This window comes from Muscardinus avellanarius, assembly GCF_963383645.1.
Source record: "Muscardinus avellanarius genome assembly, chromosome: 4".
Classification (NCBI taxonomy): domain Eukaryota; kingdom Metazoa; phylum Chordata; class Mammalia; order Rodentia; family Gliridae; genus Muscardinus; species Muscardinus avellanarius.
The window spans coordinates 39,489,473-39,516,856 of record NC_137789.1 but is presented as its reverse complement, the minus strand read 5'-3'; the positions used below and the strand labels follow the sequence as shown (position 1 = coordinate 39,516,856).

At 47.0% G+C, this 27,384-nt stretch overlaps 1 protein-coding gene across 1 annotated transcript in view; it reads right to left on the bottom strand.

The window, feature by feature from the left end:
* Window positions 1–20,873: 20,873 nt before the first annotated feature.
* ANKRD46 (ankyrin repeat domain 46) overlaps window positions 20,874–27,384 on the bottom strand; it is a gene marked incomplete at its 3' end in the record, with an annotated part of 29,974 nt that continues 23,463 nt past the window's right edge. The window contains exon 4 of the mRNA XM_080694375.1: window positions 20,874–20,921. Coding sequence (XP_080550501.1) covers window positions 20,874–20,921 — 48 coding nt within the window. The remainder of the gene's footprint in view (window positions 20,922–27,384) is intronic.

Genomic DNA, 27,384 nt, shown 5'->3' with positions numbered 1-27,384 from the left:
CTGAAGCACTTCAGCTCCAGGGTCTTATATTTTACTTTTCCTTCCTGTCTGTCTCCTTTCTACCTACTTATTTCTTCTATCTTACATCACACACACACACACACACACACACACACACACACACACACACACACTCACATTCACACATACACACATTAAGTCATCCCAGTTACATCATCTGTGTGCCGGGAGCATCTTCACTGACCAGCAGAGGTCGAGGTGAGACAGTGGCCAGGAAGATTGTACAATGACCAGTTCTACTGCCCAAGCCCAGACAGGTCCTCATCCTCCTGGTCCTTACCTAGTCAGGCAGGAGGCAAGTGACAAAAGGTGGGACTAACCCAGGAGCAGGAGGCCGTGCTGGGGAAGCTCATGGACTCTGGGAGCAGCAGATCTGGCTGGAGTCCCAGCTCTCCCAGGCTCCTGATTCAGGACTTGCCCTTCTTCACCTGTGAAATGGACAATAATAGCACTTACCTCATCGGAGGTTGTTGGAGAGAATAAGTGAGATGTTGGTTGAGTGCAATGCCTAACACATTGGAAAAGTTTAGTGAATGCTGCCAGTTTATTGTTATTATAATCTCTTCCTAATAGGTTTTGGACAAGGAATGAATCAAAAGGGAATATATATATATATCAATTTTCTTCATAGGTGCCAAATCTTAGAAGCAATCAAGATGTGCTACGTTAGGTAAATAGATAAACTATGGCCGGGCGTGGTGGCGCATGCTTGTAATCCCCACGCTTGGGAGGCAGAGACAGGAGGATTGCGCAGGTTCAAAGCCAGCCTTGCTGGCTTAAGAGACCCTGTTTCCAAAAATAAAAAGTATGAAATAGGTCTGGGAGTGTAGCCCGGAGGTAGAAGGGCTTCCAGGAACCCCAGTACACCAAAGAAAAAAATAAGATAAAAAATAAAAAGTAAACTATGGTACACCCAGATAATGGACTATTATTCTGTGTCAAAAAGAAAGTGATATATATATATATATATATATATATATATATTGCATAATATATTATATGTACTAATATATATGCTAACATATTATGTATACTTTACATATTATATATCTGGCAGACACAGAGCATAGCTTTTATGATCCCAATATCACTATGCTGTGTGACACTGTGCATAGTCATGACACAACTGGTCAGGTGTAGATGCTCAAATAAGTCCTGGACGGATCCACTTGGGTCCTAGTCAGGAAGGGTGCAGATCTAAGACAAGTAAGTGAACAATACAGAAGCTGGCTGATCAAACAGCCACCAGCAAGTCCCCCTGGGTTTGCATTCTGTTGCGTGGTCTTGATGAGGCGACAACCACTTGGGTGACATTTCTCTCCCTCCCTCTCCAGGGGGAGCATCTTTTTTCCGTGACAGAAGATGTCATAGCTGGTTCTTCTGTGGCTGTAGGAGAGAAATGGCTGCTTTTAATCCTCACCATGGGGGCTCAGCAGGCAGTCACAGCGCAGACAGGAGCCATAGGCCTCCGGAGGAGGCCAGCTGTCCAGGCCTTAGCAGATGGGACTCCAGCAGGCTCTCCCTGGGGGCAGAGGTGACCTCGGGTCTCCGGGCAGCTGGGCCTGGTGTCCTTGATATTTCTGGCTTTGTGTAGCTGGGGACGAGGAAGCAGGACTGTAGAGGGCCAAGCTTTCATTCCTGCTGCCACAGATGCTGCTTCCATAACTGAGCACCCTGGGGACCCTTTTTCAAGAACCAGTTCAAGGCGTGATAACATGGAGAAGCATACCTTGGGCTCCTGATTCAGAACCTGCCCCAAGATACATCCACAATAAACCTCTAGGGTGCTCCTTCGGGATGTTAAAGGCCCCAGTGTGTGATGTATTAGTTAGGCGCTGGCCCTGTCGTACTGTAAAACCGTGCTAGTAACTCAGGGACATTAGGCTTTTGACTTTCAGGTCTCCTTGTTGAAGATTTGCAGTGCTTCTGGGGAAAACAGCTCCCACCCCCCAGAGGAATGGACTAGGATTCATGTTGGACAGTTGCGACCAAGGCCCCATATCATCCCCAGCACTTCCATCACATTCTAGATAGTAGAGTGGGGGCAGAAAAGGGAGCGCTGGTTGACCTTGGGAAGAACAAGAGACCGGTCTGCTCAGAGCCACCACCTCGGAACATCTCTCCAGGGGCCGGGCTAGAATCTGCACCAGATGGGTGCTGCGTGAAAATACAAACAAGAACCAGGTGTGGGGGCGCACACCTAGAATCCCAGTTCATGGGAGGCTGAGACAGGAAGAGCACAGGCTCAAGACCTGTCTTAGCAATTTAAGTTAGACTCAGAAGCCTAGTGAGACCCTGTTTCAGAACAAGACTTAGAAAAGGGCTGGGAGTGTAGCTTGGAGATTGAATGTCTCTGGGTTCAATCTCCAGGACCACGAAGCAAAACAAAGCAAAGCAAAGCAAAACAAAACAAACAAATAATAAAACCACCAACTATTCAGTGGTGCTCATGACACTGCAGAAGAAGTTAGCAGAGCTAGTATTTAACAGGGATACTGTAGTACCTGATGGCATCGATTGACTAGGATAGTGCCACAGATAGTTATTAAATGTTTTCAAACATTTAATATGGTGGTGGCGCACGCTTGTAATCCCAGCATTCAGGAGGCTGAGACCGGAGGATCACGGTTCACGGACAGCTTCAGCTACTTAGTGAGGCCCTCTGCAACTTAGTGAGACCCTGTTTCAAAATAAAGAATAAAAAATAGGGCAGGAGTATAAGCTCGGAGGTCGAATGCCCCCCGGGTTCCATCCCCAGACCCACACAAAAAACAATGTTTTCAGTATCAGCTGGGGTGTTAGCATCAGCCCCCAGTTTACTGACTAGGAAATGAGCACAGAGAGGGTAGCAGACTTGCCTGAGATTACAGGGCTTTGAATGTGGTAGAGCCTCAGGTTCAAAGCCAGGCCGCGAGACACCAGAGCTCTGCACCCAACCTGGCCCTCCGCGGCACCCTGGACTCAGCCTGGCAGGACTGCCTGGTAAAGAGGAGACAACACCTGGGCGAAGGGGTGGCTTCCTTGCACAGAGCCGGGCCTCCTGCACCCCAACCTGCCACGGTGGGGGGCGAGGTCACTTCTTCTCACTGTCCTCTACAGGAGATGGGACAGCAGCTCTCCAATAAGAAAAGACCACGACGAGGCCTCAGGAGGGAGAGAGGTCCTACTGGGAGGAGAGAACGCAGGGAACCCAGGCCTGCTGGATGTCAGCTTCTCCGCTTGGAAGAAAACATCAAGCCTGGCACTTGTCTTCTTCCAGGGTCCGGAGGGCCAACTTTATCTGACTTGTCTCTCCATGTGCTCATTACACGCAGAGCACTGTGTCAAGTGCTTTGCCTGCATCATCTCCTTTAAACCCAATCAGTGCTGGTTGGGGCTCTGCTGCCCATTTCTCGGACGAGGAAAGTGAGGAGAGAATCCAGAGCACAGGCTGTGGGTGAGGGCCAGAGCTCGAGCCCAGACCCGAGCTGCCTGTGAGGCTCCCTGCCTGCCATGTGCGCATCATGATTGGAGATCACCCCGCTGTTAGGAAGGTACAAACAGGGCGCCATTCCACCTGTGGCTTACATTTGTAAGATACATTTCCTTCGCACCTGCTAGGAACAAGGAGCATCCATTCATTTAAAAAAAAAAAAAAAAATATATATATATATATATATATATATATATATATATATATATATATATATATGTATATGTATTTTTTGTGGTACTGGGGTTCCTGGAAGCCCTTCTACTTCTGGGCTACACTCCCAGACCTATTTTTTTAAATTTTTATTTGGAAACAGGGTCTCTTAAGCCAGCACGGCTGGCTTTGAACCTGTGCAATCCTCCTGTCTCCGCCTCCCAAGCGTGGGGATTACAAGTGTGCACCACCATGCCTGGCTTGCATCCATTCATTTATTGAAATGGTTTGGTAAGCCATTATGTAGTCTGAGCAGGTGCTGGGCACACACTGAAGGAGCTTGGCGAGGGCCCTGACATGTGGATCCTGCAGTGGTGGGTGGGGTGAAGGACAGAGCGCGGGGTGGTGGTGGTGGAGGGAGGTGGCAGGCTGAGGCTGCTGCAGTGGTGCACACCCATAATCTCAGTACTTGGGAGGCTGAGACAGGAGGATCACAGGTTCAAAGCCAGCCTCAGCAACTTAGCAAGGCTCTCCGAAACTTAGGGAGATGCTGTTTCAAAATTAAATAAAATAAGGTTGGGAGTGTGGCTCAGTGGTAGAATGCTCCTGGGTTCAATCTCCAGTACAAAAAAAGGAAGAAGCTTTCTGAGTCAGACACTGTGCTTTGTGCCAACAATGATATCATTTAACCTTCCCAATAGATCTTTAGGTAGATGGTCTTATTATCTCCCCTTTACAGATGGAGAAATGAAGACTTGGGATATTAGGGGATCTGCCCAAGGTCTCATAGCCAGGACACAGCAGAGTGGGATTTACACTCCTGTGCTAGATGACACCAAAGCCTGGACTTTTATTTGCTCCCTTTGAATGTCATATTAACCCCAAAGCTGCAAAGCAGCCATCACCAGAGCCCTCTAACTGGTTGGAGCCCAGGCTAGGAGGAGACAGTGGCTTGCCCAAGTCTGCTGGGCTGGAGTGGGGATGTGAGCTCAGTGACGCCCGCGCCAAGTCTAGGGCGGTGGGTTCCTCTCAGCGCTTCCCTGCACCGCAGCAAGAACTCCACGGTGGGGCTTCCCCAGGCCTCCAGGCTGGGCCTCATTCCCAGATTAGTGTCACTTAGGTTGGGTGACAAGACATGCTGGCTGGCACCCAAAAACTTCCTGAAGCACTGTAGGAAGTGGGCGGGCTGAGAGCCAGGGCTGAGGGGCCAGGTGGGGTTGGGGCTGACAGGATGATGCCTTTGGAGGCACCAGGACTGGTCACCTGGACTCCACAGGCACCTGTGAGACTGTCACCACTCCCCTGTGAGAAGGAAGCGGCTGCTGATTCACAGTGAAAGGAAACAGCCTACATTCTGAAACTTCCTGTTAGTCTGTATCTGCAAAGATATCTGTGTTATGCAAATACCTCTGCTCTCCCAACAGACACACACACACACACACACACACACACACACACACACACACATACACACACACGTGCGCACGCATGCGCTTGCGCATGCCATTGTGCAGTGGGTCTCTTCTGTACCCAGTCAATGGAAATGCAATCCCACTCACATGGCTGGGGCACTCACTGGGGAATCTGGCCATAGGAATTTGGTTAAAATAGCAGCTTTGCATTTAGCTCAAAGAGTTTAGCAGTTGTTCCTTCCAGGCTCCAGACCCAGCGAAGGTTTGGATTCTACCTGGCAGAGCCAGGGATGCAGATGTGCGAGGGAAGTCTCATCCAGACTCACTCTGCCCGGAAGCGCCATTTCCTCCATCTCAGTCCTTACTTTACTGCTATTGCCTGCAGCTATCAGGCCCAAAGAAAGTGGAGATGGTGGTCGGCATGGACTGCCCTGCTTCCTCGTGGCCTTTCTGCGGTCTTCAAAATCAGCTCAGGTCTGAGCTCAGGCCCGCTTTGCTGAGCTGGCCTGTGCTTCCACAGGGCGGTGACCTTGGTTCAGCCTGAGTGCCAGCCCATGCCACTGCCCTGGCCGGCTGCACTGGGGAGCTTTAAAAGGCTGAAGTTTTAATAGGTGAAAGTGAAAACACCATGTGACTTCTAGAAAATTTTCATCAATTCCAAATAATTGTTCTCTGTAATGCGGTAAGTAGCACTCTTAGAACAGCCGGATGCTTTTCTCGTATGCAGAGCTGCCCGAATTAGGGGAAATTGACAAGTTATTACAAGCGGCAATTTTGTCAGCCATATTTTTAAATTGCATTTCATTCTGTTGTCTCTTCCTGCCCCACCCTGTCCTCACCTGGACAGTGGGAGGGTGGCCTTTGCTCCCGCCACGTAGAAGGTGATGAAGCTGGTCCCAGCAGGAGAATGGGTGCCTGGCTCAGAGCTCGGCTCTCAATTTCTGAGCCAGTGCCTGCTCCGTTAAAAGAGGGAGCGGCCAGCAGATGGGGCAGGGGCTGGGGCCAAAGTCAAACCGTTAAAGCCCTGGCTCTGCTGTTTCCCAGCTGTGTGCCTTGAGCGAGTTACCTAAGGTCACTGAGCCTCAGTTTTCTCACCGACAAAGCAGGTGATAGACTGGGTCCTCACGGGTATGAAAGGGACATAGCGTGTCCCCAGTGGCCAAGCCAGGACCAGAGGCTGAGGGCAGGGACCACAGTGGGCGGTGTCATGGTGACATCTGATGGAGACACTCGGAGACACTCAGTGCCCTTCAGGAGGGCCTCCCTCCCTGCCAAGACATCCTGCTGCCTCGGCATCTATGTGTTGAGAACCCCCACTCCACATAGTTAAAATCGGCAAAAACGCCCCGAGAAGGAGGTATCGTCTCTGGCCAAAGTACCCCCCACTTTTACTATTATCCTTTTAACTCTCTACACGAATTGCTCCAATGATGTGAAATCAGGACTATGATGAAATAAAATCTCTAATAATTTGCCTAAATGTCCTTGGCTCTGCTCAATAGTAATGAAAAAACTGGCCAGAACTCAGATGCTGTGATAAGCATTCCAGCTGCAGCAATTACAAAGGGTCTCTGACCCTCACTATCACTAACTTAGGTTAAGCTATTAACTCCGGTAAGGTAGTTCAGTTTAAGGTAACTTTGTTTACCCTTGAGATCCTGCCTAGAGACAGAAAAGATAAAAACCTTGTGTGTGACCTTAAAGCAATTTAGTTGATAAACAACTTAGTTGCCCAAATACAATAGACTCAAGGAAAAAGATTGGTGACTTTTATGCCCAGTGTAAATATTCCTGAAGACAGAGAGTCTGACCGCATGGTTAATGAATATGACAAAATAAAGGACAGACGTTCTAAATATATATGTATGAAGGAAAGGAAATACCGTGTAAGAGTAAGAAAGCATTTTTGCATGAAGAAGAGCTTATCATAAGAAAGTCCCAACTGGGAAAGAAAGGAATTAGAAAGTTAGAAGCAGGTTGCAGAGGGTTTGTGACAGAGAAATGGATTATTAAAGATGGTTAGACTTTTAATAGGCTTATTGTCTAAAGAAGAGTGTTCAGCAGTTAAGGAAATACATCTGACAATTAAAACCAAGAACTTTGTGGTGTTGTTTGTGGTATTTTGTCTGCAAAACTGTGTTGTGAGTTTGCTTAAGCTTTCAGATTCAGAAGGTAAAATGCCAACACCTGGAGAAACTCTATCACATCCACCTGAATCACCACATCTCCCCACACTTGCTATATGAACTGAGCCCAAAAGATGGAAAGTTCCAAGAAAGCCAAAGAAGATTCCCCGAGAAACCCCCAAGCCTTGGCCATGCTTGTTTATTTTGGGAAGTGGCCCCCTGGGACTGCTTATCTGCAAAGACCTTGGAAAAGAATCAGGAGTCAGGAGTCAATCTCTCGAAGATCAACAGCCAGCTGAAGGACTAGTTTTATTACCTTTGTTTACATGTCATTCATTATTACTTCACAATGATTACACCCACCTCCCTTTTCTCTTATTATTAACTTTACTGGTGAGGGGTATAAATTTCTTGGAGTTTTTGTAATAAAGTGTCATTGGCTCAAGAAGCCTTTGTCCACCTCAGATTCTTTCCCAAGCGTCGTACCTAAAAAACTTAGGGAATTCATAGAGGGGAAGGAATCGCTGCAGATAAGTTTCTGCAGGACATCACCTGCCTTTTGCCCCATCTTTCTGAGGATTTGACCGGGAGCTGACAATAACGACCCAACTGAGATTAGTCGGCGACACCTCCCTATGCGCATAGCCCCAGGGCTCTTCAGGGTGTTCCTAGGACCTGCTCTTATCGTGGAGAGGTTCCTGGGGAATAGGGTAGTTGGACAGTAAGGACTCATGTGAGAGTTTCCTTCCATCCCTCTTTCTGGCTGCCGCAGTGTTCGGGCTTCCAGTTCTCTGCCAACCTGTGAACTCCATCCATGTCCCTTCACCAGTCAGGTTCTGAGGCAAAGAGGGCTGGGCCTCGGAGACCCCCCCATAGAAGGACAGAACCAAACACACTAAAGCACAGCCCACCCTAAGGATGGAGACCCAGCCCAGCGGGCACTGAACATGTGCTGAACCCTGAGTGCACCGCACCCAGAATGGAGAAGGCTATCATACCAGACTGACAGCTAATGGAGGCCCCACTGTGTGCCAGGCGCTGACCTGGGTGCTTTGCAGATGGGGCTGGGGGAGGGTGTAATCCTCCTGAAACCTCTCAGGCAGGCCTTGTAACCTCATTTACTGATGAGGCCCAGGAAAGCAGCTCCTTGACCAAGGCCACGCGGTGGGGGTGGGGGGGCCGAATGCACAGCAGCTGGGAGCCTGTGCTTGTGACCACAGCTCCATGGGTATAACGTGTGCCTACCAGCCAGCAGGAACTGAAAGGTCAGGAGGCGAAACACAGTCCTGGACACTGAAACAAGGACATGAATGACGAAGAGCCCAGCAGAAAAAAAGGAGATAGAGCCAGGGAGACCTCCTGCAGGAGGAGGGCAGGGCTGTGGGCTGGATCAGAGCATCTCTGGGAACTGAAAACAGACACCAGGAAAAACATGAAAAAGTGAGAATGTGGCAGACTTGGAGAAGCTTGGACTCAGTGTGGAGCCTGTGGGGTTTGATGGAGGGCCTCCTGTGGGCCCCTGGGGTTAGAGACAGAGTCTTGGCACATCTATCCCTGCTGTCAGGGCCCCTGGGGAGCGCTCTTGGTGCCTCCCCAGCACTTTTTTTTCTTTATTTTGAAACAAGGTCTCACTAAGTTGTAGAGGGCCTAAGTAGCTGAAATTGGCCTCCAACCCAGATCCTCCTGTTTCAGCCTCCCAAGTACTGGGATTACAAGCGTGCGCCACCATGCCTGGCTGGCCTGGCTTTCTATATCTTTGGGGGACTGGCTGCCTGACTGGGCAGAGAGATGTTTGGCCAGCGTCCAACCTCACAGGCCCGGTGTCCTGTGATTGCTCAACGCCCGTGCCTAACTGGCTCTGAGCTCTCTCACCTAGGGACACTGACAGCCACCACAGGACGTTTTAGGAGGCTGAGGCAGCTGGGTTGAGGTAGAACTGGGGGTGCTGCAGGTGAGAGAAGGAGGGGCTGATCCAGGGCTTCAGGCATCTGCTCACCTCTGCATCTCATGGACTAGAGGCGAGGCCCTGGTGGTAGAGGGCTAGGGCTGGAGAGGTTTAGACAGTTTGGCTAAGAGGTGGGGGTGGCATGTTCCTCTACTCTGTGTGGGACCCCACATTGCTCAGACACTTCAGAGTCTGTCAAGGTTACATCTTGCACAGCCACAGGCTCCCTGACAGAGTTGCCCTAGCAGAGGGGCTAAGGGTCAGGATTTTACAGTAGGGGGGAGGAAGAAATTGGTTCCAAATTCAAAATATAGCCTGGGTCAGGCCTGGATTGCAGCTCAGTGGTAGAGTACTTGCTCAGAAGGTGTGAGGTCCTGGGAAAATGGGAGTTTACAGCCAAGTAGCAGAGGGGTTATCAGTAGGTGGTTTAAGGAAGAAAGGTGGCATATTGCCAGGTACAGTGGTACATGCCTGTAAGTCCAGAGACTCGGGAGGCTGAGGCAAATCGGAGGTCAACCTGAGCAATTTAGGGAGATCCTGTCTCAGAATATGATAGAGGGGCTGAAGATGTAGCTCAGTGGCAGAGCGCATGCCTCGCAGGGGTGAGGTCTTGGGTCCAGTCTCCAGTATCAATAGCAAAATATAGAGGAAGGCCACAGAAGTTTTTCATGAAGAGTGGGAGGTCAGAGGAACCTTCCTCCTTCGATACTTCATCATATGCCTCGTGCTGTATCTTAGGACAGCGGGTACTGAACCCCTGATGGGAAATTGCTAGGCAAAAGCTTCAGGACAGCCGGGCGTGGTGGCGCACGCTTGTAATCCCCATGCAGGTTCTAAGCCAGCCGCGCTGGCTTAAGAGACCCTGTTTCCAAATAAAAAGTATAAAATAGGTCTGGGAGTGTAGCCCAGAGGTAGAAGGGTTTCCAGGAACCCCAGGACCACAAAAAAAAAAAAAAAAAAAAAAAAAAAAAAAAGCTTCAGGACAAGGGGCTCTGACCAAGCAACCTAACTTGGTTCTCGCAGGAGCCCAGGAGGTCAGCCCAGGAGGTCAGACAGCACTCAGATGAAAAGAGCGAGGGCTTCTGGTTAAACTGAATTAGTAAAATCTTGCTAAACTTTGACAACATAAACGAGAGCCCAAACCTTAGGCATACCTGGAAAACAGTTCTGGGATCCTAAGCAAGTTTAATGGTTTGAATATAGAATGTCCCCCTGGCCCTCACAGAAACAAGGCAGCAGTGTTGGAAGCAGGCTTGCTGGCTAAGGAGGGTCCTGGGGTGTGGCCTTGGGGGTTCTATGTGCTTCCCTGTCCCCTCCTCCCCGTGATGGTGAGTGAGGAGCAGAGCCCACGTGCTCTCCCTCTCTTCCTGCCACCACGCCCTGAGAGCCATAGACCCTGGTCTCACATGGACTCCACCTGGAATCTCCAAGAAACTGTGGTCAAGTAAATCTTCCTTCCTTTGAGCTGCGTGGTCAGGTCTTTTGAATTATAACCATTAGAATGCTGGCTCAGAACTGTTTGGTCAATGAGAGAATTTATGTATGTATGTATATATGCATGTATGCATGTATTTATTTATTTTGGTGGTACTGGGGATTGAACCCAGGGGCATTCTCCCTCTGAGCTACATCTCAAGTCCTATTTTATTTTTTGGTTTGAAACAGAGTCTCACTAAATTGCAGAGGGCTTAAGTTGCTGTGGCTGCCGCGAGCCTGCGCGATCCTCCTGTACTGGGATTACAGGCACACGCCACCACACCGGGTAGAGAGAATTTTTGTCATAAGCACAGAACCTGGTATCTTGAAAGTGTTCAGTGAATTTGTGTTAAATGAGGCAATGAACCCGGCGAGTGGCAGACGACCACAGAGACACACATGGAGACTCCCCTTGGAGGCTCCTGGAAAATGTCAGGGCCACTCCGAGGGAGTGAGGCCCTGTTGAGCTGGAGGCCATTTGTGTATGTGTGTGGGGGGATTCATTGGGACTGGGGTGTTATTATACACAGGTTGTCGACCCTCGTAGGGAGGATTCATTTGGACTTGGGTGTTATTATACACAGGCTGTCGACCCTCAGGACTCCCAGCCTCCTGCAATCCCAGCAGAGCATGGGGCACCTGAGAAGCAGGTGCTGCCTTACAAGAATCCCTTGCAAAATCTGAAGACAAGTCGGCTCTTTTGTTTCACTGCCAAGGCTCTGGCTGACTCTGGCTGCAGGAATGTGAAGTGCTGATAAGGATGAAGAGTTAAAATCTTGCCACTTTCCAGGGCCTGGAATTTCCCCATTCAGGAGCCCTGTATGGCCAGTTGCCTATCTTATATCCAATTTCCCTTCTGCCCTACAAAAATACCTGATTTGGGGGGTAGTGGAAGAAGCTAATTCATCCAGCTAAAAATTTATTTTCCAAAAATGTTTTTTTAAAAAAATAGGGACATGCCGGGCTTGGTGGCGCACGTTTGTAATCCCTGTGCTTGGGAGGCTGAGACAGGAGGATCGCACAGGTTTGAAGCCAGCCTCCGCTGGTTTAAGAGACCCTGTTTCTAAATAAAATATAAAATAGGTCTGGGAGTGTAACCCGGAGGTAGGCCCCTGGGTTCCATCCCCAGTACCACCCGAATAATAATAATGATAATAATAATAATAATAATTAATAATAATAATGACAGCCAATGAGGTATAAATTCAAGTTTTCAAGTTATTGGGCATTGGGGGAATTCCTAAAAGATTTTTTGTGGTACTAGGAATTGAATACAGGGACATTCTACTCCTCTGCCACCACCCCACCCCCCATTTTATTTTTTATTTTGAAACAGGGTCTAAGTTGCAGAGGGCTTTTCTATGTTGCTGAAGCACTGGGATTACAGGTGTGTACTACCATGCCCAACTCCTAAAAACTTTTTCTTTTTTCCTCCCTTGGTACTGAGGATGGACCCTGTTTCCAAATTTAAAAAAATAGGACTGAGGTGTAGCTCAAAGGTAGAACTCCCCTGAGTTCCGTCCCCAGTACTGCAAAAAAAAAAAAAAAAGATATGACAAGCTTGTAGGGATGTCCTTGCTGCTGGGCCTCCCCACACTTGGAGAAGTAAGGCAGTAAGCAAAAGATGAAGGACTGGAATGCCACTGTGTTCAGCCTTGGCTGCGGGGCCACTGGAGGAACCTTGGGCTGTTTTCCAGAGGAAAGATGCTGTTAGTTCATTTAAACCACTGCTCTTTGGATTCTCTATTACCAGCAACCCAACCAACAGATCGACCTGGACTTCAAATTCGTGGGTCCAGCTGTAGAAACTAACCAGGGACCATGGAGGCCAAGTGTTTCCATGCTGGCCCAAACCAGCCTTGGAGAATTACTGACAAACCTGATACGTTACAGGTGAAACTGAGTAATAACAGAAGCCAAGTCTTCCACTTGGTGGGCTGATTAAAAGTCCTCAAGTGGTCCTGAGCCAGCTCCAAATTGGGCTCTGAGACCAGAGATCCCAGAGGCTACAAAATGCCCTTGCAGCTGAGGCTGGGGCAGCTCACACTCAGCCCCTCCCCACCAGGCCTCACCTGCTGCCTCTGTGCCTGGCGTCTCCTACCCCCTCGCCTTCCTCTGCCATCCCTTCTGCGGGGAGGCCCGTCTGGCCTGGCCTGCCCTTACCTACCTCTGCCTCCACCGTGCCTTCCCAACCCCTCAGGTTGGCTAAGTGCCTCTTCTCCATGCTCCCAGGGCACCCTGGGTCCTCTCTGCCCCAGTGCTTTCCATGCCATGGAGCCTTTATGACTCCTGAGCACATCTTCCCATTGGTTCTAGAAGGCATAGAAGGCAGGAACCATGTTGTTTTGCTTTGTTTATCATTGCATCCCATCCCATGGTCCCCAATACTCCACAAATACGAAACCAAACGGAAGGTTCCACCACCACCCAGCCGCCCCCGGCCTGCCCCTCCCTCTCACCACCTGAAGGCAGGCTCTGAGAGAATGGCGGGAAAAACCCTTCTCTAGTGGCTTCCCTATTTAGGCGATGTGCAGCTGGGGGTTCCCGAGGGCTTAGCTTGAAGCTCATGCCTCCTTTGGAAACTTGGTCTCCGAGAAAAATATAGGCTTCTGAAAAGCCACCGGTACACAGATCAGTGTTTACTGAATGACTATTAAATAAATGGAAAGTTAGAGCTTACCTATCTGCACTTCTCAGACTTGAATATTCGCACATGACCCTGAATGGCAAATGCATTTCTTCCTGTCGGGGCTTGCAGGGTTGGTGTGCCTCAAAGCTGCTCAGAAAGACACACTTGGAACCCACCCCAGACCCACTGACTCAGAACCTCTGGGGGTGGGAAACAGGCATCAACAGAGCAACTAAACATGACAAAAGCCAGGTTGCTGGGGACAATGGTCCTTTACTGGAAAGGCGCCCACCTAATGAGCACGTGTGCCTTTTTGGGTGATTTACTTGGTTTCCATCTCACAACAGCCCTATCTCTGATGAAGGAAGCCACTGTGAGAATATGATTAGATCTTGTCTATCAAAGGAATAGCTTGACTTAAACTCCAGTTAGTAAAACCACCATTTTGTTAAGTTTGCATTTCTTGGAAATTGCAAGTGCCAGCCCCTCCCCTCGTGCTCCCTCCAGTGACCACGTGAAGACACTGACGCTCTTCTTCCATCAGTGGGAGCACAGCACAGGAAATTTGTGTTCAGAATAAAAGACCCAGTGTGTTTTCGCCATTTTGTTCTTGCACACATGTCTGTACTGGTGTCAGGATTCCTTTTTGCAAAAGGTAAAATCACCTTGCCGAACCATTTTCAAACATGTGTCTTTTCTTTCGACACTACAGAAATTTATTTCTAAAACCCAATGAAAATGGAGACATTGAAAAAACACAGAAAGAAAATGCTCATGACAATACTGGTGTGATGCTGGTGACCGTGATGATGATGATAATAACAGTATGAATTTTGTATGCATGGGGCTATGACTATGTAAATATGTATGGGGAAGCACTTGCAGGGAAATAAGTTAAAATGCGTGTCGTAGCTGGATTATAACTTCCCCTTTCTCTAATTTAAAATTAACGTTTTTTATGGCTTGTAGAACAGACAAATACATGTATTCAATTTAAAAAATATGTCGTAATTTTACACTTTGGGTGAAAAAGAGGCTGTGAGTTGAAAGAGTTCATTAGCCTTATGGCACCCCAAAAGCTAGCTGAGAGCTTTAGTCTTTCTTGACAATGTTGGGGGACAGGTAGGCTTGGGAGGTGACAATGCCATTAGGGTATTTGTTGGAATAATTACAGCATGAGAAAAAAACAAATTCAAACCTGCCTAAATCAAAATAAATGGGAAAGAGAGGAAGAAAAAGAGAGGGCTCAGACAAGTCAGAAGACAAAAAGACAACAAATTTAGTTAAACGACCTAATTGGCTTTTACTTGCAATTCATGAATTGGGGAAGCATCTCTGCTAAAAATCTAGAGAGCATGCTCTGATGAAATGAACAGAGGAGGTTGCCTTGATAAGTAGACGAGAGTAGGAGAAACAGAACAGAAAGTGAACTGGTTAGCATGACGCCACCTCAGTTACTTTCTTTATAAGGGTTAAAGCAGAGGGGACTTTCTTATCCAGTCAGCTAGAACTGGCCTGTCTGGTGATTTGGTTATGATCTCTCTCTCCTGATTTCCCTGAAGGTTAAATGACTTAGTGTCAGTTTGGTAATATGGAACTTGAGCACGAGTAACTCCATTTTGCTTTGGTTTAGTGGGGCTGGGGCTTAGCTTATCTCTCTGGATCTCCTATAAATTGTATCTAACTGAAGAAAGAGAGAAGGAAGCTAGGAAGAAAAAATCAAGGAAGAAAGGAAGTTAGGAAGAATGAATGAAGAAAGGAGAACAATTTGCATTTAACTGAAAAAACCAGCTGGACCCAGAAGCCCAGGGTTGCTTTCAGGACTCTGAGCCTCTCTGTGCTCTCCAGAGTCAGTTCCCAGCTCATTCAGGCCCCGCCCTGGGCTCCATACTGCGCGCCTGCTGAAGGTGACTTTGGCCCGGCCCAGCCTGGGTTCATTGCCTGTCCCTCTGGCCCTCTCTGGCTGTGTGTGTGTGTGTGGGGGGGGTCTGGGCCATGTGCCCCTCACCTATGGGAAGGACATGAGCAGGCAGGCAAAAGAGCTGCCTCCCCAAAGGGAAACTGGGGTGCTGTTATCAGAAGAAAGGGGTGCTGGGAGGAAAAATTATTTTTTAAAGATAATATTTGCTCCAATCAATGAGGTTATTGGTGCTTGGCAGACTCACTCCTAAGACATTTTTCAGATTTGGGCCCAGAGTTTGGGCCCAAGAGAAAAGTTTGGGCTTCTAGGAGAAAAGTGTTCATGGGAGGTGTATGCGGAGGGGAATTCTTACCAAGGTTAACGCTGGGTATGCTGTCTTCCAGAAGAAGTAGTAATTTCCACGTGGTAAGTTTCCTTACCTACACAATGAAGCTCTCTCGATGAGAAGCCCGTGGGCAGCTGGTTGAGAAGAGGGAGGGAGGTCTCTGAATGAGAGGAACGTCACCACCTTCCTTTCAGTGGTGACAGGTTTTCTGGTGTCACTGCAGGGTGAGGACTGATTCATCTACAAATACATAAGTTCGCGTAGACACCATAGACACCATCCCACGAGCCTCTGCAAAACACATGCCTGGAGACCATGTCTGCACCCTGGGTATATCACCTTTATCGCAACCACCCCTCCTCCACGCCCACACACTCTGGAGCTGGAGTTCCCCAGTTGGAGGCTGAGTAATAAGTACCTGTGCGCCGGGCGTGGTGGCGCACGCTTGTAATCCCCGCGCTTGGGAGGTGGAGACAGGAGGATCGCGCAGGTTCGAAGCCAGCCTCGCTGGTTTAGGAGACCCTGTTTCCAAAAATAAAAAAGTATAAAATAGGTCTGGGAGTGTAGCCCCGAGATAGAAGGTTTTCCAGGAACCCCAGTACCACCAAAAAGAAAAAAAAAAAAAAAAAGAAGAAGTACCTGTGTGGCAGGGATCAGGGCGGGGACAGTGTGGTGAGCCACCTGGTTGTAGTGCCCATTTAGCATCTGCCCCAGGTCTCTCTGATATCATCAAGTTTCCAAACTGAGTGTCCAAGGTGATTAATCTCATCTCCCTGCCCTGGAAGCTCAAACTGACCTCTTTCCTGGGCCCCAAGGAAACTCCATCCTCCCAACAAGCAACCCAAGAAACACAGGGCTTGCTCTTCTGGACTCTGAGTTGGAGCCCAGGGACTCCATCTGCTACACACTTCCCCTGTGTCTCCCCCAAGGATGATCAGCTCCCATAGTCCCTGCCAGAGGGCCATGGCTGCCCCAGCTCATCACAATAGGTCCTTTCCCACTCAGATGATCAGCTCCCATAGTCCCTGCCAGAGGGCCATGGCTGCCCCAGCTCATCACAATAGGTCCTTTCCCACTCAGAAGAGCTCTGAAGTCCTCACTCTGCACTCAACTCCTATGGTGGAGGGACTGAGACAGTGTGAACGTGAGGGCCGGGGGGGAGAGGTGTACCCTACCAACAAGTACCTGCTGGACCACCTGACCCGAGGCCTGGTTCCATGGGGCCATCCGTGAAGCCTCTGGCTGTGACCTCAGCAGGCCCTCCGACTTACTCTAGGAGGTAGAGCTTAAGCCCCCTGTCCTGGGGGGTAGCCTGGACTTAGTGACTCACCTCTGAAGAGGAGAATACGAAACGGCAAAAATAACTTTTTTTTTGTTGCAGGTCTGGGGATGGAACCCAGCAGCATTCGACCTCTGAGGTACACCCTCTGCCCTATTTTTTCGTTCTTTATTTTGAAACAGGGTCTCACTAAGTTGCATAGGGCCTCACTAAGTAGCTGTGGCTGTCTGCGAACCACGATCCTCCTGTCTCAGTCTCCTGAATGCTGGGATTACAAGCGTGTGCCACCATGCCTGGCTTAAAAATAATTTTTAATGGGGAATAAATCTGGCAGATACCATCTTGGCCTAACAGTCATGTTGCTATCACCTGCCTCTTGATGTCATCTAATGAGAAGAAACCTTCCCTTCGTCCCCCAAACTCATAACACCAGTTGAATCCTAAGAAAACATTAGACCTAAACTGAGAGACATTCTACCAAATACTGACTGCTACTCTTCACAACTGTCAAGGTCATGAAAAACAGAAGACTGAGAAATGGTCACAGAGTGAGAAGACAGAGACATAGTGACAAAATGCTTTGTGAAGTCCTGAAAGAGGACATTAGCGAGGAGATTGGAAAACTCCGGTTAGAGGCTATAGCTGGGCATTCGTATTGGATTGATCTCTTTGTTTTGGCAATGTTCCATGGAGAGGAAAATCTGGGCAAAGGGTAAACTGGAGCTTTTGGTACTGTCTTTTCAACCTTTCTATGACTCTAAAGCTACTTCAAAAAAAAAAAAGTTGGTAAAAAAATTAATAACAAGCCAGATGTGGTGGCGCACACTTGTAATCCCAGCATTCGGGAGGCTGAGACCTGGAGGATCATGGTTCGCGGACAGCCTCAGCTACTTAGTGAGGTCCTCTGCAACTCAGAGAGACCCGGTTTCAAAATAAAGAATAAAAAATAGGGCAGGGGGTGCAGCTCGGAGGTAGAATACCCCTGGGTTCCATCCCCAGACCTGGGAAAAAAAAAAAGTCCATCTGCATCACCTTCTGTGAGGTGGGGAGGTGAGCAGAGAGGTGAGAGACCAGTGGGCGCCAGAGATCAGAGTCCAACAGCCACAGGTAACATAAAAATAAGGGGCAGAATTGTGTAAACGCCACTGATTTCCCAAAACCCAGTTCTGACCAATTATATAAGAACAGATGGGAAACATCAGGAAGGTTTAAAAGCACACTTCCCAAGAGCTTTGGTGGCTACTCTCTGTCCAGAAGCACCCCACCCCCCAACACACACACACCATGTCAGGGTGTGGGGGCAGCTGCTCTTGTCTTCTATCTTTCCCTGGCTTAAAATAAACTTTCATATTTCTATACCCTTCGCTACTCCTTGGACTCCATTTTTGAAATCCACTGGATAAGAACCCTTATTAGAAGAAATACCCCCATTTCATTAGAATGATACTATTTTGGATATATTGGGTTAAATAAAACATTACTAAAATTAGCCTGGGAGAGTGGCACAAGCCTGTGATCCCAGTATTTGGGAGGCTGAGACAGGAGGATCAAAGATTTGTAGCCAATCTCAGCAACCTCGCGAAGCCCTCCGCAACTTAGTGAGACCCTGAGGCTGAGACAGGAGGATCACGGGTTCTCCGCCAGCCTCAGCTACTTAGTGAGGTTCTCTGCAATTTAGTGAGAGCTTGTTTCAAAATAAAGAATAAAAAAATAGGGCTGGGGGTGGAGCTTGGAGTTAGAATGCCCAAGTTCAATCCCCAGTACCAAAAAAAAAAAAAAAAAAAAAAAAAAGGCCTGAGGGTGTAGCTCTTCAAAGCTATAATGCTCCTTGGTTCAATCCCCAGTGCCATAAACAAAACAAAGCACTACTAAAATTAAGTATAGAAGACCAGTAAGGGGCCAGAGGTCAGACCTGTAGGATGGTTGCAGGTAAACTGTGGGGTACGCTGTAAGAGAAGCCCCATATGCAAAGGGCTTCAGCCAGCACCCCAGTGCTGCAGGATTATTTTGGGTGGAAGACATTTGTCAATCATTTGAAAATCGATAGCTGTGGAAAAGAGAGTTTTTCTAAACTTCTCTTATCTTCTTACAAGCAAAACCTCCTCAAAGAATGTGGCTATCATAAATCCCTTCCCAACCAGAGTGGGGAATCTCACAACCAGACATTGACAGCTTATCACTGAAGTAAACACTTGTGACATCAACTAGATAAGAAATCATCAGAAAGTGGCAGCTGAGCTCTTGCCTAGCACAAGTGAGGCCCTGGGTTCCATCTGCAGCACACACACACACACACACACACACACACACACACAACCCCACAAAACTAAACTAAAAAGAAATCACCTAAACAGACAGTCCCGTAAAACTATCATATTTCCTGGTTATTCTCCTAAGGGCCCATTTATTTTTCCTAAGTCATTTGTCTTCTCAGAAATGTCCCTCTGCCTCTTCCTCCCCTTTGTTAGGATAACATATAAGGCCCAGGTTCTATCTACCTCTTTGAGTCACATTTTTGTGTGTGTGTGTGTGAACTCTTACAAATATACCTATGGGAATAAAACTACTTTTTCTTTTGCCTCTTAAATTTATAAACTCCTAATGACTGAACCTAAGAGGGTGGAGGAAAAGTTCCCTCCTCAATAATAGTCAGGCATGGATGTTGCACATGGGCGGATCTTGTAGGCCCAGCAGAAGGGGCTTGGTGTTCTCAGGACCAAACACAGGGGATTCCAGGAACTGGTGTGGGGTGGGAATAAAAAGCTTTGGGAGTTTCAGGAAAGACCAGCTCTGAGGGCCCAGGGAAAAGGGAGCTGTGACTTCCTGGAGGTGAGGTCCAGGGGCGAGCGACTACCTTCGTCAGAGCCACAAGGTGACAGGGTAGACTAAAGGACAGGGGCTGGGGACCTACCAGGGGCTGGGGACCTACCCGGACTTGGCGCCTGGAAGACACGATGGAAAAGGGTTGGGTTAGGGAGACTTTATCCTATTTACCAAAATTCTGTCATCTTACCATATCTTTTTAAAATGTTATTAAACCCAACATCTTTTGAAGAGCTGCCCCTGGGTCTCAGCCCTCTGCCTTCCCTAGTCTTTCTGGGAGGAGATTGTCCCTTCCTGACTCAGGCCTGAAGATATGGGCTGGGCATTACAGTGGGGACTTCTCATTGAAAACATAATAAACTTAACCACAGTTTCTGCCTTTCTCTCTCACTGTGTTGACAGTTGGGAGAAAACAAAAAGCATTCACAGGAGATTAAAGGCTGTAAGAAATGAACAGGACAAAACAAAAATGTTACTTTGAATTTGTTTTAGCAGCAACTCAGAAATGCAGGCCAACCATTTCAGAGGAAAGTAGGCGTGGCTGTGCTGGTGGCTCCAGGGATAGATTCTGGGCTGGGGACACTTAGGATGAAAAACAGGGAAAACAGTGAGCAAGGAGGCCAGCTCACTGCCTGGCCAAGGAGAGGCCGCTCTAGGAGGAAGGAACGCTCCCCATCTTGCTAGAGCTAGGCACACACACAGCTGCTGGGAGAGGCAGGCAGCTCTGCCTGGCGGTGGGTGCAGTGTTGGGCCCAGCCTGGGGTGGGAGGGCTCTTCCTCCACCCCGAAGCCATTGTCCACCCCAGTGAGCTTTCATCAGCTACAAACTGTATTTATGGCTTTGCGGAATTTTCCGAATGAAGTAACCTCTTTCCCCAGACCATTTTCTTCACAACTGAAATCGGATCCCCACTGTCCTTGGAGACAAACAAAACAACATGACATCACCCGCCTGGGAGCTGTCATTTCAGACACATTGCAGCTTTTTGTTTCAGATCGAGGGGATGTGATTTGCCTGGTGGAGATGGCATCCTGCCCGGGGAAGAGGAGGAACTGGGAAGGGAGCAGGTGGCAGGTGCCAGGCCACCTGCAAGGCAGGACTGCACAGGAAGGTCCGTCTGCTTCCTCTCTAACTGCGGAGCTCTGGGACGACACCTCCTGACCCAAGTGGTGACGGTGACAGCCTTGCCCCCTGCAGGACACTGACGTCTGTGTCCCTCTCCTGGCCTTGAGGCTCAGGTGAGAGCAGCCAGGTGCAGAGAGCACTGACCTGGAGTTTGGACGGCCTGATTCAGCTTCTGTCAGGTCTTGCTAAACTTCCAAGCCTCAGTTTTCTTCTCTGTAAAGACGGGGAAGAAATCACAGATCTGCTCTTCTGCAGAGATGTGCCAGGACCAGAAAAGAAGACAAATAAACAGAACTAGAAAGCACAGGCTTGCTGATCTTCTTACCCTCGGCTCTCTCTGGATGCCCATCAGGGAAGGGTTCTGGAACTCCTCACATGTCTTTGGCTTCCTGAAAACAAAATTCAGGAAGATTGGCAGGAACTGTGTTCAGTGTCCTCTAAGAATTATGATGTTATTTAATAGAAACTCCAAGAAGAGCTAAAGCCATCTGGGAGCCCAATCAGCCAGGATCTCTGGGGCTGACCAATTATAGGAGAACAGAATTTATCTAGTCCTTCTGCAAATAAATGTTTCTTAATGTAGCACGGGGCCCAGCAGAGTTCTAGGTAGCAGTTGTTCAAAAGGGGAAGCGATCAGATAATTACATAAATAATTGAGGGTTACTGCATACCAAGCCCTGCGTTGAACACTTTACAAACTGTATCACACTTGATACTCTGGTTGGAACTGCTATTTCCATTAGTCAGATAATGAATCTGAGGTCAGGGGAGAAGACAGTGGCCACCTGCCCAAGGCCACTCCATTATACTTGGAGGCTTGGGGCCCAAGTCCAGGCCTGTCTGGCCTCAAGGCCAGCGCTCAGTCACCGAGCTCTTCTGTCTCCCAGACACAGCAGTAGAGTGCGTGACAAGGTATGCCTTGTGCACTTTGTTTTCACATGAATCCTGTATAGTAAGGACGAGAGATCGAGGTGTGTGTGTGTGTGTGTGTGTGTGTGTGTGTGTGTGTGTGTGTTGTGGGGAGCTGAAGGTTAGCATCTTATCGCATTCTTTTCTATTCTTGTAACTCAGAGCACTATGTGGACCCTCTGTTACAACTAATTTTATCCAAATTCAATGATCAAGAAAAACCACATACATTTTAAAAGGCTAACAGTGAAACTGACTGTGAATTTATTCCACAGCTGGGAGTGACGTTTGAGCAGTTGTAAGCCAAAGAACTAAAGTTAGGCTGTCTGAGTCATTAGGACTCCACTACAGACAGTGAAAAATTTTAATCAGCAGGAGAAATTTTAATCAGCTACATAACCCGGCAGTGGAATTACCTCTTTCTTATAAGCATATGCCTTTTAATGGAAGCTGCATTCTGTGACAGGTCAGGTAATTTAGTCTGTAAAAGGGTATGATAATTTCCAGGAATAGGGAGCTCCAGGGCCCTTCTGTTTATCGCATTCTCTGAGACAGGGGCAGGGACTAAGGTAGCTGCTCACCTTCCAAGTCTCTTCTAACTCTAACTCAAGGACAGGGCAGGGCAGGCCTTGGAAAAGGGTAGACAAAAATAAGATAGGAGTTCCTGAGAAGTGGGGCCTGAGGCTGCCACTTACCAGGATGGGGAATTCCAGAATGGTGTCCTGACAATGGCTTTCAGCCGGTTGATTGAGATGGAGTCAATTTCACATGACCAACACCTACTTCTTGAAGATCACGAGATGTATGGCGGGCGTCTAAGCTCATTTACTAAAACATTCTTGTAATTAGGTAAGATGATGTCATCACAGCTCTGGGATCTTATGGTGCAACATTATCCAAATAGAAAACTCATGAGCCAATAGCTGCATGCTTCCTAAACAGAAAAGCTCAAAAACAAAGAAAATACATGTCCCTAAAAGTAGTCCCATTATCTTTGTAGCAAACTTGGCTACCAATATCTGAATATTTTCTTATAGAACTCAATCAAAATCATCCTCTTGAGTGTTATGGGGTACACATTTAGCATTTGGAAGCTTCAAACTGATTAAAAACAAACAAACAAACAAACACGGATATGCTTCCTCACTCAATGTTAACCTGAGATCACCCAGTCCTGGGCACTTTCCTTCTCCTGACACTGGGGGGACCTCTAAGCTTCATTCACGATTAAGAGGTTCCTTTATGGAGGAGAGGATGAGAGAGTTAATAAAATGATGCCTGGAAGGTTCTGTGGGCTCTTATAAAGCCATTGCTATGAAAAACCATGGACAGGGTTTACAAATAATAAAGCAGTTAAGTTATTCAAACTTCTTCAAAAAATTGGAAATTTTGTGATACTATGTGAATCTATTAAGCATAAAATGCTTGACTTCACTCAATAAGAAACCTAATCTGTTCTGCCAAGGCAGGGAGAAATTCACACATTTCATCTCTATAAAGTGCCAGGTACCTTTAGATGTGATGTCTGACACAACAGAAGTAGGATGGATGGTGTAAGAGTTAAGCACAAAAGCACCAGTAAGTTGAAAAATGACTATTCTGTGACTTTAGAAGACATAGTGCTTTGTGTGTATGTGGTACTCAAGATTGAAGCTGGGAAGTTCAACCTCCAAGCTACACCCCTAGCCTTTTCTTAATTTTTATTTCGAAACAGGGTCTTATGAGGTTGCTGAGAGTCTCACTACATCCCTGAGGCTGTCTTTGAACTTGTGATCCTCTGTCTCTGTCTCTGCCTCCAAGTACTGGAATTACAGGCATGTACCACCACACCTGGCCATCTGGCCATACTTAAACTTTTTAAGCCTCATTTTTTCTTTTCTTTCTTTCTTTCTTTCTTTCTTTCTTTCTTTCTTTCTTTCTTTCTTTCTTTCTTTTTTTTGGTGGTACTGGGAGTGGAACCCAGGGGCTTTTCTATATCAGGGCTACACTCCCAGACCTATTTTATACTTTATTTGGAAACAGGGTCTCACTAAGTTGCTGAGAGCCTCACTAAGTAGCTGAGGCTGGCTTTGAACCTGTGCTATCCTCCTGTCTCAGCCTCTCACACGCAGGGATTACAAGCTTGTGCCACCACGCCCGGCAAGCCTCATTTTCTTGATGGGCATAATAGCAGTCTCAATCTTTCAAAGAGCCTGGTACACACATCAACACTGAAAATGAGGTAGCTATTATTTTATTAATTATAATTAAACTGTGAGATCACTATTACTTGTTGTACACAGAAAAACACATGTTCAAAAACTTAAAATATTAGATCAAGGACAGTTCATATTAGGTAGAGCTGGGAACTGTCAGCACCAAATCTACATGCTTTCCAGCATAGCCGCAGCCTCTACTGGTTGATCCAAAATCAGAACTTACTTAAAATAGCAAATAAGAATGGCTTTTTCAAGAAGGTGAAATATAGAACTGGTATCTGGCTAAATATGCCTCTTCTCTCAACTCAGGAGAGCTACTAAAATAAAGGAGAATCATCTAAGCCTAAGCTTACAGAGTGAGGATGCAAAACGGCTTTTGGGATAAGGTGACACTTGGGGATCCCTTCATTTTATTTTCTCTTAAACTTGAAACACAGTCTGAAAGAACAGCCTGAGCTTGTGGAATTGTACTAAGTCGGGCTATCCAAAATTAAGTTATAGTTGTTGTTTTTTTTTTGCCAGTTTTCTGTGCCAGTGACCTAGAAACTCAAAACTTATTTTATTTTGAGGGGCTGAAATTTCAGTAAAACACAGTTCAAACAACACTGACCCAGAGTCTCCAAATTCAGAAATTAATCTACACCCCCAGAAAAGAATGATTTTTGCATCAGAGAATAGCCTTCTCATAGACCATTTATAGGAGAGAATAAGTAATGTTGCAATGCCATAAATACCTGCAATTTCAAGTACAAAGATATGAGAAAATTAGGTCAGCAATTATTCTTGAATCTCCAAAAAGGAATTCAGCCTATGGACTACACACAAACACTATGTGTGCTATAGAGTTAATGTTACATATCATGAAATTTTAAGCATACATAGCCAGGTATGGTGGTACACACCTACAGTCCCCATACTTGGGAGGCAGTGACAGAAGGATTGCAGATTTGATGTTAGTACCTGGTAACTTAACGAGACCCTGGTTTTAAAATAATGAAAAAATGTACTAGTATTAGGAAGAGGTTTTAAATGTATTAATGTATTGTAATTAATGTAATGTAATGTATTGGGAAATATTTCCAATTTTAAAAATATATCGTTTGTACTAGAAAAACCAGGACGGGCAGAAAGGAGGGACTTGTAATTTACATTTCTAAAGAGAAGGAAAGAAAGCTGGAGCTAGGGATGGGAGGAAATCCCAGATCCTGGAGAAACAATTTCACACATCTTAGGGGATGGAACAAGAGGTGTAGAGGGCTGCTGTGTTTGGAGGCAGGACAGCCCCGCCTTCCGAGAAAAATCCAGCTGGAGACAGCAGAGACTGGGCTAGAGGTAGGGCTAGAGATATTTACAGATCAAAGGACCTGCCGCAGAATTGGTCTGGATAAAAACACTCAGTATACTGGAGTTCTTCGGTATTTTCATTCGAATTGCCCCCCTGTGCGTCTCTCTTGGGCACAGGGCTGTAACTATCTCCTGTATTTCTATCTGTTAGGTTCTGACGCAGTAACAGGTGTTCATTTGACCAGACAAACCTATACCCACTCAGGGAGTTGCTGCTATTTGTAACTCTGGTCAAATAGAAGCTGCTGAAGGGGCAGAAGACGTTCTCCTCAGGAAAACGCTGCTATTTAAAATAATAGATCTAGTGACAATCTACCTCATAGTTAAAAGGGCTCCCAGGATCTGCTCTCACAATTTTTCTTTCTTTCTTTAATAGCACCTTGCCTGTTAACCAAGGTAACCTCCAGCTCTCGCTGCGGCCACACCCACCTGCCCCCGCCCCTCCGGGGGATTGGATCCTGACTCCCGGCCTGGGGCCCCTGACTACGCCCCCTCTGACAGCAGGAAGTAGTTCGAATAGAGTCATCGCCCCTATGACCAAAAAGGCTGGGATGTTAGGTTCTGGATCCCCCCATACGGGGCAGGGGCGGGGCTGACCCGCCTCCTTACCCTGCAAGGTCCAGGATTTTCCCACGTAAAGCCACTCCCCTTTGAAAAAAAGGGGGACAGAGCGATCTAGAAGAGGAAGAAGCTTGCGAGACAGAGAGATTCCTACACTCGTGGAAGGCTCTCTTCCACACATCTCCCCCACCCCCACCCCGCACCCGTGACACGGGGGTGGGGGAGGGAGCTGCCCAATAAAGACTTATGGCACCTGCATGGATGATCTCGCATGTCTGTGGAACTTGCAAACCTTATACTATCTTTTTAATAAACTTCTTTAAATCTTCAGCCACTGTCCAAGCTATGCATATTTATTCTTACTTAGGACAAAAATCCACGGTTTTTCTGTTTTTCTGTTTGTGTGGTTGTGGTGGGGGAATTACTTCTCCCCTCACACACTGAACACATTTCACCAAAACATAAAATAGGGCTGGGATTGTAGCTTGTCCCTGGACTTAATCCCCAACATCAGAAAAAAAAGAAAAGAAATTTTACATACTACATTTTCTAAAATATATCTATAAAACAGTACATGCACACATTAATTTGTAATTATTCTAGTAAATGATCTATCTTTAAAACATCTCAGGGGACATATATCATTGTGTATTTCAAGTCAGAATTTCCCTAGGTCGGGGCTTATTTTTAAATCCATATTAAAAAAAGAAAAAGCCGGGTGTGGTGGCACACGCTTGTAATCCCCACCCTTGGGAGGCTGAGACAGGATCGTGCAGGTTTGAAGACAGCCTCAGCTGGTTTAAGAGACCCTGCTTCCAAATAAAATATAAAATAGGTCTGGGAATATACCCCAGAGGTAGAAGGCCCCTGGGTTCCATCCCCAGTACCACCAAAATAATAATAATAATAATAATAATAATAATAATAATAATAATAATATTTAAAAGAAAAAGACTAGTTTAACAACAAAAATATAAAATATTTACTAAAAAAGGATAAGAACTTATTGAATACCCCCGAATAAGTGATTTCTAAGCAGATACAAAGAGTTTTAACCTAAATGTGGGTGGTTCACCTATCTCACCTTGTATCTGTGCTTTTTTCAGAGATACTTGCAAAGATATGAGGAAGAACACAAAGAAAAACATAAGGAAGGGCTCAGTTAATACCTGCAGGGCATCTCTGGTCTGCTGGAGGTACAGACAATGAATGGTATTTTTTTTTTTTTTTTTTTTTTTTTTTGCGGTTCTGGGGATGGAACCCAGGGGCATTTGACCTCCGGGCTACACCCCCTGCCCTATTTTTTATTCTTTATTTTGAAACTGGGTCTCACTGAGTTGCAGAGGGCCTCACTAAGTAGCTGAGGCTGTCCGCGAACCGCGATCCTCCAGGTCTCAGCCTCCCGAATGCTGGGATTACAAGCGTGCGCCACCACGCCCGGCAATGAATGGTATTTTTTTTTTTTTTTTCATATTTATTTTTAATTGGTGCACTGTATTCATACATCATAGTGGGATACATACTTTTGTAGACATATATGCACACATTGCCCAGTCAGCCCCCACCCGATCCCCACCCCGTTCTCTCCTTATCCCCCCCTCCTATGCTTGGCTTAGTAGTTGACATCTAGTATTATAGCAATTTATCCAAAATTAAAAATGATA